The 13,776-nt window shown below is 36.9% G+C and overlaps 1 protein-coding gene across 1 annotated transcript in view; it reads left to right on the plus strand.

Moving 5' to 3' along the window:
* Positions 1-13,330, plus strand: part of plch2b (phospholipase C, eta 2b) — a 29,830-nt gene extending 16,500 nt beyond the window's left edge. The window contains exons 11-22 of the mRNA XM_036560157.1: positions 2,733-2,743; positions 3,506-3,578; positions 3,994-4,097; positions 6,044-6,132; positions 6,595-6,780; positions 8,311-8,418; positions 8,654-8,778; positions 8,861-8,945; positions 10,612-10,758; positions 10,899-10,978; positions 11,522-11,974; positions 12,326-13,330. Of these exons, the coding sequence (XP_036416050.1) occupies positions 2,733-2,743; positions 3,506-3,578; positions 3,994-4,097; positions 6,044-6,132; positions 6,595-6,780; positions 8,311-8,418; positions 8,654-8,778; positions 8,861-8,945; positions 10,612-10,758; positions 10,899-10,978; positions 11,522-11,974; positions 12,326-13,330 (2,466 nt within the window). The remainder of the gene's footprint in view (positions 1-2,732; positions 2,744-3,505; positions 3,579-3,993; positions 4,098-6,043; positions 6,133-6,594; positions 6,781-8,310; positions 8,419-8,653; positions 8,779-8,860; positions 8,946-10,611; positions 10,759-10,898; positions 10,979-11,521; positions 11,975-12,325) is intronic.
* Positions 13,331-13,776: the final 446 nt, after the last annotated feature.

A 13,776-nucleotide genomic window follows, 5' to 3' on the forward strand; every position in this document is an offset into this window, starting at 1 on the left:
TACAAACACTATGCATTAAATTAATCTCTAAATATACAATATCTACAATTATATAACCAATAGAGGAAATAGACCAGCTGTTTGTCCACAGCAGAAATATTAGTTGTGCATGTATTGTTAATCAGTACGCTTATAATTAACAACAGCTTTTAGTAATGTATTATTGCTATGTATTATTGAGTAGTATGGCTGAGGTAGCAGTCCAGTGAGACTGTTTAAAGGTCCATCAGGTAGATCTGTTCAGCAGTCTGACTACCTGTGGGAACAAACTGTTCATGAGTCTGGGGCCCTGATGCTCCATAGTCTTCTTCCATGGGAGTTGTATAAACATACCGACATACAGTCAGACCAATTGGACATGCTAAATTGCCCCTAGGTGGGTGTGTGTGTGTGTGTGTGTGTGTGTGTGTGTGTGTGTGTGTGCGTGCATGCATGTGTATGTCTGTGTGTGTGCCCTGTGATAGACTGGCAACCTGTTCAACCTGTTCAGACCATTGGGCAGAAGGCAGGAAACCAGCTCCCCCAGCGACCCAGAAGGATAAGCTGTTTAGATGTATGTTAATGTGTGTGTGTATGTCTGTAGTGTAGTACAGAGCGTGATTACATGCCTTCTGTTTCCGTTCATTATGCTATAAAATCCAAACCACTGTGCTGTATACTGTAAACTGCATGCTGTACCGGTATATACTGTATGCTGCATGCTACTCCTCCTTAAAGAAATAGTGTCTCCTGAAATTACCACAGTATATCATGAAGCTCTGGCTGCATACTAGAGTATGTGGTGAAAGTAGTACATCATTTTTGGTGCCCTGTGGGAATTCCTTTTGGTCATATACAACATGCTACTTTAGGGCACAGTCAGTACACAAACAGTATGTAGCAAGTTATTTCAAACACAGCCTAAACACTGACGGTTGTAGGGATGGTTACGATGACCATAAATAAATAAATATCAAATCACAAAGCAACAACTCTAACATGACAGTTGTAAGGAATGTTTGTCATGGGGGGTGCCCTGGTCAAGTGATGTATTTTGTTGACATTGTAAGTGAAAATAAGTTAACACATCCTGTACAGAGAACACATTTCTGCACAATTAGTGTTTATTTGATGGATTTAACATAGTAGAAATTAAATTGCAAAAACTAGACTAAAATTGCACAAAAATTTGCAGAAAATGCCATTAGGTCTGTTCTCTGCCACTTACGTTCAATTAGAAACTGAATTTGACTGGGGGTGTCCAACTTTTGCACATGTCTGTATGAGCAGGTGACAGCTCTCCATAGAAATGAAAGAATCAACTAAATTAACTAGCATCGTTAAAACTTTGCTCTTAATTCTCTGATGGAATAGTTTTGTTATTTGGTGTAAATACAAGGTAAATGTAGTGTTAGGTGTCTCGCATCAGGATTCTTACTGGTATATTCTTGTGGAAGGCCACAGTGATACCCACTACACCAGACCAGCCTTGCTGTTTGAAGTTCTCATACTACCCTTTTGGATAGTATATAGTACCATGGATAGGATACTTGCAGTTTTTGTATTTTCTTCAGCCTATACTGTCTTGACAATTACTGGTTATGGTAACATGACACTGAACATATTAATGAAAATAATATGCAACATCAGCATTTATTGCATTTAACATATGCAATAAATTACACAGGCATTCTACTATACATCTGCATTGTATTTACAGTGCTGCTTGAAAGTTTGTGAACACTTTAGCAGTATGTGAATTTCTACATAAATGTGACCTAAAATGTGATCAGAATCATAAATCTAAAGTCATAACATTAGACAAAGAGAACCCAATAAAACAAATAACACAATTACATAATATTTCATTCATTTGTTAAACAACATGATCCAACAATTTGTTTGTGTTGGCAAAAGTATGTGAACCTCTGCTTTCAGTAATTGATGTGACCCCCTTTGAACAGCACTGACTTCAATCAAGTGGTTCCTGTAACTATTGATCAGCCCTGCACATCAGCTTGGAGGAATCTTGGCCCATTTCTCCTTACAGTCCTGCTTTAACTGCGTTATGTTGGTGGGCTTTCTTGCAAGAATGCCACATCTTAGATCTTGTCACAACATTTCTATTGAATTAAGGTCTGGACTTTGACTCAGCCATTCCAAAATGTTTCATTTCTTCTGGTTCAACAATTCTTTGTAGACTTACTTGTGTTTTTAAAATTGTTGTCATTCTGCAGGACCCACCTTCTGTTGAGAAACAGTTCATAGATGGATGCTGTGCATTCTCCTGTAGAATTTCTTGATACAATCCAGAATTTATAGCTCCATCAAATGATGGCAAGCTGTCCTGGTCCAATGGCAGCAAAACAGCCCCATTATACCGCCACCACTATATGTTAAAGTTGAGATGAGGTTATTATGCTCAATTGTAGTGTTTGTTTTTTGCCAGACATAACATTACTCATTTAAACCCTAAAAATATTTTTTTTGCCTTTAGTCATCTGGCTCATTCAGGTGCTCTTTAAGAAACCTTAAACAGGCACACCTGTTCTTCCTGGAGAGTAGTGGATTTCTCCATTCTATCATTCCATACACACCATTCTTTTTCAGGGATTGCCTGATGGTGGACTCATGAGCACTGACATTAGCCAGTGTAAGAGAGGCCTGCAGATCCTGAGATGTTGCCCCGAGGTTTTGTGTGATCTCCGATATTATATGCTTTACTCTTGGAGTTATTTTTGTTTGATGACAAGTCTCAGGAAGGGTAATAACAGTATTGAATTTCCTCCATTTGTACACAGTCTGCCCGACAGTGGATCAGTGAAGTCTACAATCATCAGAAATTGCTGCGGAACCTCTTCCAGCCTAATAAGCATTGGCAAATATTTTTCTGATGTCCACAGAAATCTCATTTGACACGACGTGCGCTAACAAATGTGCAGACTTGTGATGGCAAAGAATTAGGTTAATGTTTGTTTTCTGACCCTAATTATCACCTATACCAAACTGATAATTCTGATCTGATCGTTCACATATTTTTGCCAACCAAAATATTTAACGGTGGACCACTTCATTCAATAAATGAATAAAAACCTATAGAATTATGATATATTTTGCATGCACAGTCCAGTTTATGTCCACACCGTGTGTATAGACCTCTATCATGGGTTTTATTGTACAGTTGTGCTACTCAAATGTTACAGTTACTTTGTATTTCTGTACACACTGTTTTATATATAGCCTTATATTGATGCACAGTAGTACGTGCAGAGATGTTCACTGGGCTTTTGCACTACTCTCAGGTACCTCTGTACACCTGCTCATCCATGTATCTGCACAGCTCTGTTCATCTGTATATACACAGTTCACATATTGAATAAGTATTTTTTGTTTACTTCAGTAATTTTGATCTTGTTTTCTCTATAATGTTGTCTTGTATTCAATGTATGCTGCTGTAACATCTACAATTCACAGCAGGGAAAATAACCAGCACATAAAGAGTTTTCTTATTTCTGTTACAGAACAGGGCTGATGGAGCTGAAGCAGGCGAAGAAACGAAGAAACACTCGAGGAGGTTCATGGGCAGCTTCAGACGAAAGGTCAGCAAAACTCATTTGTGTCAACCTTCAGGTTCTTGTCAGTGTGTTAGCTTCAAATTTAAACCCACAGTTTCACAGTTCAATTTCATAATGATTCTTTAGGAAACGATTCAATGCATTGTGAATTCTTATATTTTACCACAATCCAATTATTTTAGTAAAATTCAGAAGTACCAAATATTTGAGAAATAGACAGAGAGACTTGTTTTATCTATAGGTAAAAAATATTATATACATATTATATTGAATATTATTATATTACTATTAATCATAATCAATTCCAAATTAAAGGCAATTAATTGCCACCTTCAGCTTGATGCATTTTTACACTCCTCTCTGGTACAATGAAATATCTCCAATTGTGAAATCTTGAGATCTGGTAGTAAAACCTTATGTCTACCAATTTTTATTTTAGAAGAAAAAAAGGGTGAAGTCGAAAAAGCGGCCCATTCTGAGTGACTCAGACACAGATCAGGAAATCCCCAGCGGTAATCCCAACAAAGTTATCAACTACGGGAAGTAAGTAGACCACAATATATGACAGCAATCAAACATTTTGACCTAATTGATTGTGTTTTTGGATCTTAAAGACATTTTCATCTAAAGACTAATGCATAAATGCTAGAACTATATAAATGTAGACAAATAAAACTGAATTACATTCAGTTAATTATATGAATAATAAGTTGATGCCTTTATTTCGAAAACAAAACTTTTAAACTAACAAAATACACATTTTCTTTGCTGAAAGAAGTAGTTTTCATTTAGAACTTAGTGAAATTTAGGCATTGTCCACACTAATGCACATACATTTGAAAGTGGATTTCTGTGCCTTTCATCCACCAGGAGTAGAAAACACTTCAGTATTTGTACTTTGTTACTGTACTTGAGTGTTATTTTGGATGATTTGTACTTCACTCGATTGAAATTGAATGCTTGTATTCTCATTCAATGAAAAAAAAACATACATTTGCTCCTTACATTATCATTTAGGCCTTCAAAGTTCACATTACAAATTTCAAAGCCTAGGAGACTTCTCTCTCTCTCTCTCTTAGAAAACCGTGCCAGTTCCCACACTTTTTAATTTTTTTTTTTTTTAATTTATATCAGTGTCAAATGGACCTGCCCACAACTATGCTGCTTCTCTTTGTACAAGGACCAGTCCCATCCACTAGTCACTGCACCACGCTCAGCATTTGTTGAAAAGAGTTGAGACCATCAATAAACGTATTATAGACCTGTGACTTACATCAGTGAGGCAGATTTGTATTAGTCTGAGAGACAAAAAACACATACTAACATACTACATTGTATGTTAAAGGGGAACTCCACTGATTTCGCAAACTTAATCATTCAATGGTTTAGGTGTAAACAAAATCATTCAAAGTGGTTCAGTTTGAAATGCGCCTTTCTAGAGAAATTTACAGAGTCAGAATTGTTCACCATTATAGTATTATAGGCCGTTCAATCTTTTTTTGAACTTTTTCGCTTTCCGTAGTTGGTTGGAGTTATTCAGTTGTTGCAAATGTGCATGCCCGAGGACCTGATTTGTCAAAGGTAACATTAATTTTAAGGGGTAATTGAATCATATACAACACCCGCCGGCGCCGAAGCAGAAGAATCCAGGGTGAATGGAAATTGACGGTGTCAACAGCAAACTACTTGCAACTCAGCTCATCGACTAATGGGGTAGGACAGCGAGGTGCAACTGTGATCTAAAACAGCTCCTCTGATGAATAACGTTACTCACATAAACTATGAGTTTTGCATACGGGCGTCTGGTTCCTAGTACTACGGTGAACAATTTCGGCTCAGTAAATATCTCTAGAAAGGCGCATCTCACACCAAACCACTCTGAATGATTTTGTTCACATCTAAACGGTTAAGTAATTTTGCAAAATCGGTGGAGTTCCCCTTTAAAGTAGTACACCACTATTAGTAGCGCATTTATCAAACTTTTACTCCAAACGTCCACTTTTAAATGAATATATCTACAGATAGATTATATAGGGATGGACAGCTTTGCTTCTCACTGCATTTTCATAGCAGGCTGGGAGTGGACAGAGGGATGTTAATCAGGCTTATGTATCAGAATATTAGGCCACCCCCAGACAGTTCTCAGAGAAGCAAATGCCTGACAAGTGATTTTTAAGCCATGTTTTATTATGTTTCTGTCCTTTTTTTTTCATAACTTTGTTAGATATTTAAAACAACACAATCTTAGTTTGATGCAGACCTTTTAGTATTTTACACAGTGTTTTCTGGGACTTTAAATGTAAAAAATAGAAATCAAGAAAAAATATAGGGTAGGTAAAGCTCTTCTTTGCGGTTTGTGTGTCCAAATGTCTGATTGTCACTGTAGATAATGAAACTGAAGAAACGGTCTGGGCCTCTGCCAGGTTTACAACATTAAAATTACATGTATATGTATTTTGGATTTTTTTGTTTTTTGTGATCAACTGCAGACGTAGGAAGACAATGAGGCTGTCTCGGGCCCTCTCTGACCTGGTAAAATACACCAAATCAGTACGGGTCCATGATATTGAAACTCAGGGTAAGTGCAGAATGATTCTACTACAGCTGTGTTCAAGTACTGTTACACTAACATTTAAAAGTTTGGTATCACTGTTTTCAACAATATGACACCTAGTTTGGTGGCAGCATGTAAAAAATTATTATAACGTGATGCTAATTAGTAGAAAGGAATGGTGAAAAGAGCAGTATAACTGACTAGGACGCTATATAACACCAAGTTAGAAAAAAATATATCCAGAACAAATCTGGAACAAGAAATCATTATAAATAGATTATTATTTATCATTAATAACGTCTTCTTACAAAAATTATTAAAACATTGAATATAACATCATAATACCGTTTGGTGTCTAGTTTAAATAATTGAATAATATGTTTTTATTGAGTTAAATAACACAAATATTATTAATATGACAAATAATACCAAACTTCTTATTCAGTAAACTATTTACTTTTTAATGGACTTCTGTTTGTATTATAGCGTATATGTCCAGCTGGCAGGTGTCTTCACTGAATGAAAGCATCACCAATCAGATCCTACAGTTTAAACCAGCTCAGTTAGTGCGATTCAACCAGCGGCAACTCCTACGTGTTTATCCTTCCAACTACCGCGTAGACTCGAGCAACTTCAACCCCCAGCCATTCTGGAATGCAGGATGTCATTTGGGTATGATTCATTCTTTTTCATTTATTGATGTATCCATTTTTGTTTAATTCTTTACAAGTTTATTTTGCTTATTTTTTGCATTTCATTGCTTATGCATGTTTCTAAGCCCTGAAATAAGCACTGATGCACTACATTGTTAGTGTGCCCAAAATAATATAACAATATAAATATAGAACATAGCCACGCTTCACCCACATCATAACTAATGGGTGCATAAAATCTGCATAAACAAACATTGGCAGGAGACTGGGTCATACTGAAGGTCACACTGGGTCATTCTGGCAGCTAGAGTTGCCTCAGTCTACTGTTATTGCTGTTATTATGAAGTATAAATGTCTATACTTCATAATAATAATAATCTGCAAAGTGGTAAGCCACACAAGTTCACAGAGTGGGATTACTAAGCACTAAAGTGTATAGTGGGCAGAAATCTTCCCTCAAATGCAACTAATGAGTTCCAAACTGCCTCTGGAAACATTAGTACAAGAACTGTTCATTTGAAGCCTCATGGATTTGGTTTTCATGACAGAGCAGCTGTACACATGTCTAAATTCACCATGCACAACACAAAGCGTCAGCTGGAGTTGTGTAAAGCACACTGCCATTGGACTGGAAAAATGTGGAGTGACAAATGACACCTGGCGCTTGCAGTCTGACAGATGCAGGAGAATGCTACCTGCTCAAAAGCATAGTGCCAACTGTAAAATTTGGTGGAGGAGGAATAATAATCTAAGGCTGTTTTACATGGACCTTTTAGTTCCAGTGGAAGTAAATCTTGATGATACAGCACACAATGACATTCTAGAGAACTGTTGCTTCTAACTTTGTGGCAATAGTTTGGGGAATTTTAATGGCTACTGCAAACCAGGCCTTTATCGCTCAACATCAGTACCCGACCTCACTATGCTCTTGTAGCTGATTAGAAGCCAAATCCCTGCCCATGTTCCAGAAACCTGTGGAAATCTGCCCCAGAAGAATGGACTGTCAAAAGTCCAGCTGCTGAAGGCCTAACCAATGGGATAGCTAATTTGGCTGTATATATACACACACATACCTCAACAAAGTAGGCATACTGTACAAGAGATTAGCACACATAAAGACACTTAACCCTTATTCATAATATTTTTATTAAATTCTGAAGTCAGTATCTTGCCCAAATAAGAAACGAATGTCTAAGATGTTTTTATCTATGGGAAAAATTAATGACATTTAAGAAAATCATTGTTATCATGCCCTGTAGTAAACTAAATGTTCTAAAACTGCGGCATTGTTATACATGCTTTTTACCATTTTGTAATTAGAATTACAAGAAGTGCTAAAATCATTATGTATGTTAAGGCCTTTCATCCCTGTCTTTGTGTTTATCTGTTTTTGTGTAGAGGTGTGAATTGTTTTCACAGCAGGTCCTCACCCCTTCCGCTTTCAGCATTTATTATTTGCTAGTAACTCAACACAGAGTCATAACATAGAGAGTATGCAGATGCTAACAAAATCATGACACATCTTCATGGGTCTATTTTGACTTTGTAGTCGCACTGAATTACCAAACAGAAGGCCGAATGCTGCAACTGAACAGAGCCAAATTTGCTGCCAATGGAAACTGTGGATATGTACTGAGGCCTAAATGCATGTGCAAAGGTGAGTATTAATACTCATTAAATATTAATGTTTTTCTATTTTATATAATTCTACTAATCTATGTGTATATATATATATATATATATACACACACACACACACACACACACACACACATATATATATATATATATATATATATATATATATATATATATATATATATATATATTCATTTATTTAATTATATATATAAATATTTGTTCATCTGCCTATTGAATGGGGATGCTTTCAGGTGCCTTTAACCCTATGCTGACTGATCCATTACCAGGACACAGAAAAACACAGTTAGTATTGAAAATAATTAGTGGCCAGCAGCTACCTAAGCCAAAAGACTCCATGTTAGGGGACAGAGGAGAGGTACGTTGATAATAATTGGAGCAAATGATTTTTAGGTACTTTAAAAATCTCTGTACCTACTGACATATTTTGTTCCCTGCAGATTATAGACCCCTTTGTCGAAGTGGAGATTATTGGTCTTCCTGTAGATTGCAATAAGGAGCAGACGAGGGTAGTGGATGATAATGGTGAGTGTTGGACCAAGATGACAATTAAGCAATAGGACAGGAGAGGGAATGAGTTGGTGAGCAACATCTCAGCTGTGATTTGGTCACAGTAGATCACCTCAGCTATAAGGGAGGCAAAGTGCAAACATTCATCATCTGCTGGTTGTGACATTTTTAATCGCCATTTATACTGCCGTAGTGAATTTACTGATAGCGCATTAAAAAATATTTTAAACTTTTGTGAATCGTACTGTAAATATGATTTTAATATAACAGCAGAATATCTTGCTGAGCCATATAACTGTTAAGATTAAAATATAATTGAACTGCAAACCTTTCTTCTCTATACATAATAACACACGGCCTTAAGTATTCTATTGCTTTTATAAAACAGTCTCACCATGAAAAAAAAGTTCTACCACAAGTGGGGTGTTGCTGTGCAACAAAGTAACTATAGCCAGATTTCCATCCAGCTGTCGAATTAAATTCAAGTTGAAATAGCTGAAATATAAAACAAAAAAAAATCATGAAATTAGGTCAAGCTTTCATCAGCTCAGTACAAGACAATAAAACTTCACATTCCGTTTCTGTAAAACTCTTCTGAGCAATATGGGCTGAGAAATTTAGAGATGTTGAGCAAATACGATTCTCAATTTTGTTTAATTTATTGTATTTAAATTTTACACTGTAAGAGCACAACATCACGACAGGTCCAGGAAATTTTGGTGGCAGGCACCTTATGCTCTTTTACAGTCTAATATCATGTTTCATGTTTTAATTTCCTTGTCAGTCTCTATGACTAGGCAAAAACAGAGCCACTTGATCACACATATGACTTTAGTTGCATTTACAGTGTTCATTTTGAAAAACGTCTTTTTTACAGGCAAAAAAATATATCCACCTAAAGTGTGCACATACTCAAAAATACTTTAAATACACAGACTTTGTTACCTCAACATAAAATTCAATTTTTTTGTGAAACAAAATAGAAATATTTCAGTGCTATTTATTTGGGTTTCTATTTGGGTGAAAATGAGTTTTCATTTTCATTTACTTTCATTAATTTTTGTCTCTTTTACATGAACAATTTACTTAAAGAGAATACAATTCATTTATTTAACTTCGACATATTTTAGGTTTGTAAGTCAAACAATCCCACTGGTTAATTTTTTGAGTGCAGAAATTACACACAATAAAGGAAAAAACGCATTTTCAAATTATGCCAAAACCTGAAAAACTACAAAAATGGAGATACGAGGATGTGCTGCGATATGTTAATTGAAACCTAGCCATTGTTGCATTCTAATAATAACATCTTAACTACCAAAGTTTAAAAAATAATGTTACTCTCTTCTTCCAAATCTGACTGAAAAACAGGCTGCAAGTCAAATGTTATCTTTTGTAATACTTCTATATTTGTAGTTTCTAAATCATGGTTTACAATTAGCTTACAGTAAAGCAGCCATTGTTGTTACAATAAAGTTGACTTTGACTTGTCAGTGGAATGATACCGGTATGGTGGAAAAGACAACAATGTTACAATACAGATAGAACACTTTTCAATCAGATTGTGTGGTTGGAAATATGTGTTGTATAAATCCAGTGTATTTATATGTGGTTTAATGTTCATTAATCATTCAGTAGTATGAGCTTTCAGTAGTGATGCAGACACATATTTCATTAACAGGCTTCAACCCCATGTGGGAGGAAACCTTGGTGTTTACTCTGCACATGCCTAAAATAGCACTTGTGCGCTTCATGGTTTGGGATCACGATCCAATTGGGCGAGATTTCATTGGACAAAGAACCATAGCTTTCACAAGCATGATGCCAGGTACTTCACTGTTCCTTTTTATCAGGATATTCCAGATACATTCTTGTATTTACTGCAATTTTGAAAATTTTGCAATTTTGTTAAAGATAAGATACTTTGCAAAACAGTGTTGGGTTTAAATTGTCAACTTATCTGTGCAGGCTATCGTCATGTCTATTTGGAAGGTATGGAAGAGGCCTCAATCTTTGTTCATGTTGCCATTAATGATATCACTGGAAAGGTGGGCAAATTGATTTTTTTCTTTTTATTTAGTACTTGAGATCAGTACCTGACAGAGGTACGAATTGCCCCATAAAAGCCCCATGTTATGTTACTATCACAATACATTAGCTAGAATATGATTCTATTGTGATTTGTAAATATTTGTATGTATGACATGATATATTGCAAATTATTACTTTTCACTGCAAATTATTCCTCAAAAAGAACATTTTCTGTTTTAGCTAAAAATTTTTACACTCAGTTAATCTCAATTAACTGGTCTAACTGGTACTTGGTCTGTTTCACTGACCAAGTAGACAAAGCAACACTGAAAAACTTTCCCCTACATTTACATGTCTTATTCAGAGCCATTTGTAATAGCAGGTGAATGTAGCATTAAAACATGTACAACATTGCAAACAAAACAGTACCGCATTGATTGTTGGGCCTCTGTTTATTCATATTATTTTTTACCCATGGTATTGTGATACTGTGTTACACTGATTTCACCCCTAGTGCTTAATGTGTTAATAAGATGTATCTATAACCTACATTTTCACAGAACAAATCGAGCAATGCTGTAAAACAGCTCATCCAGAAAAATTTAATGCAAACATCTGAGGATGGCACAAGGACATCATTTGCTCCAAATTTTCTGAAAAAATCTGGAGCTGGAAAGAGCCGAGCAAAGGCCAAGGAAGTATCACAGGAATCCTACAGCCGAGAGGATTTCCTCAACAGACGTTACAGTGATGATGTGAATTCACAGGACAGTAGGACTGCTTCGCAATGTCAGTCTCTTCACAGGGGAGCTCAAAGCGAGCCTTTGAAAAGATCCCACAGGGTTTGCTTCCAGGAACCCGAGGAGAGGCTGGGGGTAACCCGGAGCCGCTTGTCTTCTACTGACAGTTGCGGTGAATCAGAAAGAACCTCAAACTACATCAATTTAGGGTTTAATCCAAGAGAGAACCCAGAAATTAATCCAACAGCTCAAAGAGACAACAGCAAACTAAGGGTTGGGCTAAGTCAGAGTCACTTGTCTTCTATCAATAGATGTGGAGAATCAGGAAGAACGCCAAGGGAGAATCCAGAAGTGAATCCACCAGTTCAAACCCAACAAAATAAATTAACTGTTGGGGTAAGTCAAAACCCAACTTATACAGGTAGTTGGGGAGCATCGGGAAGATCTTCAAAATACATCAACTTAGGATTTGATTCAAGGGAAAGCTCAGACCTGAGTACGTCATCTCAAAAAGACCAAAGCAAATTAAAGCTTGGGGTAACCAGGAGACACTTTTCCACTACTGATAGCTGTGGAGTGTCAGAAAACACCTCAAATTATGTCAACTTGGGGTTTGATCCACAGGAGAAACCTGAGCTGAGTCCAAACCAAGCCAAACTAAGTCACCAGGAGGATGCTATTTCCAAAGCCAGCGACTTGCCACCATTAGTCCGAAAAGAAGATGCTGATTCTGACCCAACACACTCACTTGAACCTGAAATAAAAGTTCCTGCTCCACAACGACCTGAGCGGCCTTCTCTGTCTAAACAATGTTCAGTGGCAGAAAATGTCTTTAAAGATCCTGAGCCTGAATGTGAGAGGTACCAGCCAGCTCTGGACCAAGAAATTACTTCTTCCAGTAGACATAGGGCTTTCAAAAATGTAGGTCTGCAGGGAGCACATACGTCCTTCAAGCTTCAGCCAATATCAGACCAAAAACCAGAAACTTGCACTGAAATTTGGATGCCAAAAAGCCAAAGTATAAGTGTAGGGCACCAGAAAGAATGGAAATCCCTCAAGTTTGATCCAAAAGAAAACAGATATCCAAAGCACCACAGTGAACAATGGACTCCATCAAGCCCAAGGCTAACAACTGGCAAAAGTGGATTTGGACTAAGGAGTTCTGTAGACATTCAGGCAAAACCAGCAAATGAGTCGCTGTCTATTCCGGCAACTCCTGCAAGGAGCAGACGCGTCCTGCACAACAGAGGCAGTCAGTCTTCCACAGAATCACCATCTAAGTTGCACAGATCACACAGTGTTCCAAGACGACGGCCTCCATCCCCCCCAAATGCCCAACAAAACTTTAAGACTGATGTCTGGAAATATCCCCTACCCCAAAACAACATAAGCCCCGTTCCACAGGAATCCTCTGCTCCTAACCTTCCTAATAATCATGGCCTTTCTGAGAGTGACTCCAGCAGCGAGGGCAGTCTGGACAGCCTGGACCTGAGCACACTGCCATGCCGGCTACCCGAAAACCAGCAGCAAACTGTGGGAACGCTGCAGAGGGAAATGAATGCTTTGTTTGAGCAAAAAATGAGGGAGATCCGCTGTCACTCGCCATTATTTTTCAGCGGTGAGTTTTAAAATTTCATTACACTCTGCATATTGATGTACAGTGGATATAAAATGTCTACACACCTTTACTGAAATTGTAGTATTTTTGTGGTGTAAAACCTGAAATTAATGTCAGACATTTTTAATGTCAGACATTTTTCCATCTTTAATGGGAATTTGAGAGAAAATCAAAATAAAAAAAATATAATGGAACATCACTAGGTGGAACAAATGTAACACTAACATTACAGTCTGTTCAAAATAAATGAAAAGAAACCTAGCCTTATGCATTTGGGTATTTTTGTTGCTTTTGTCCATTGTACCAAACTCATACTGAACTGTGACTTCTGTGTACAGTTACACCCCTATTACAAACACTTACTACAGTAATCAATGTAAAACGTGCTTCAACAAAGTGTTATTTGTGGGGTGCGCACAGTTATGTAAGTATCTATTTATTTTTCTCCAAAATTTTG

The sequence above is a fragment of the Colossoma macropomum genome, unplaced genomic scaffold (assembly GCF_904425465.1).
Source record: "Colossoma macropomum unplaced genomic scaffold, Colossoma_macropomum, whole genome shotgun sequence".
Lineage (NCBI taxonomy): Eukaryota > Metazoa > Chordata > Actinopteri > Characiformes > Serrasalmidae > Colossoma > Colossoma macropomum.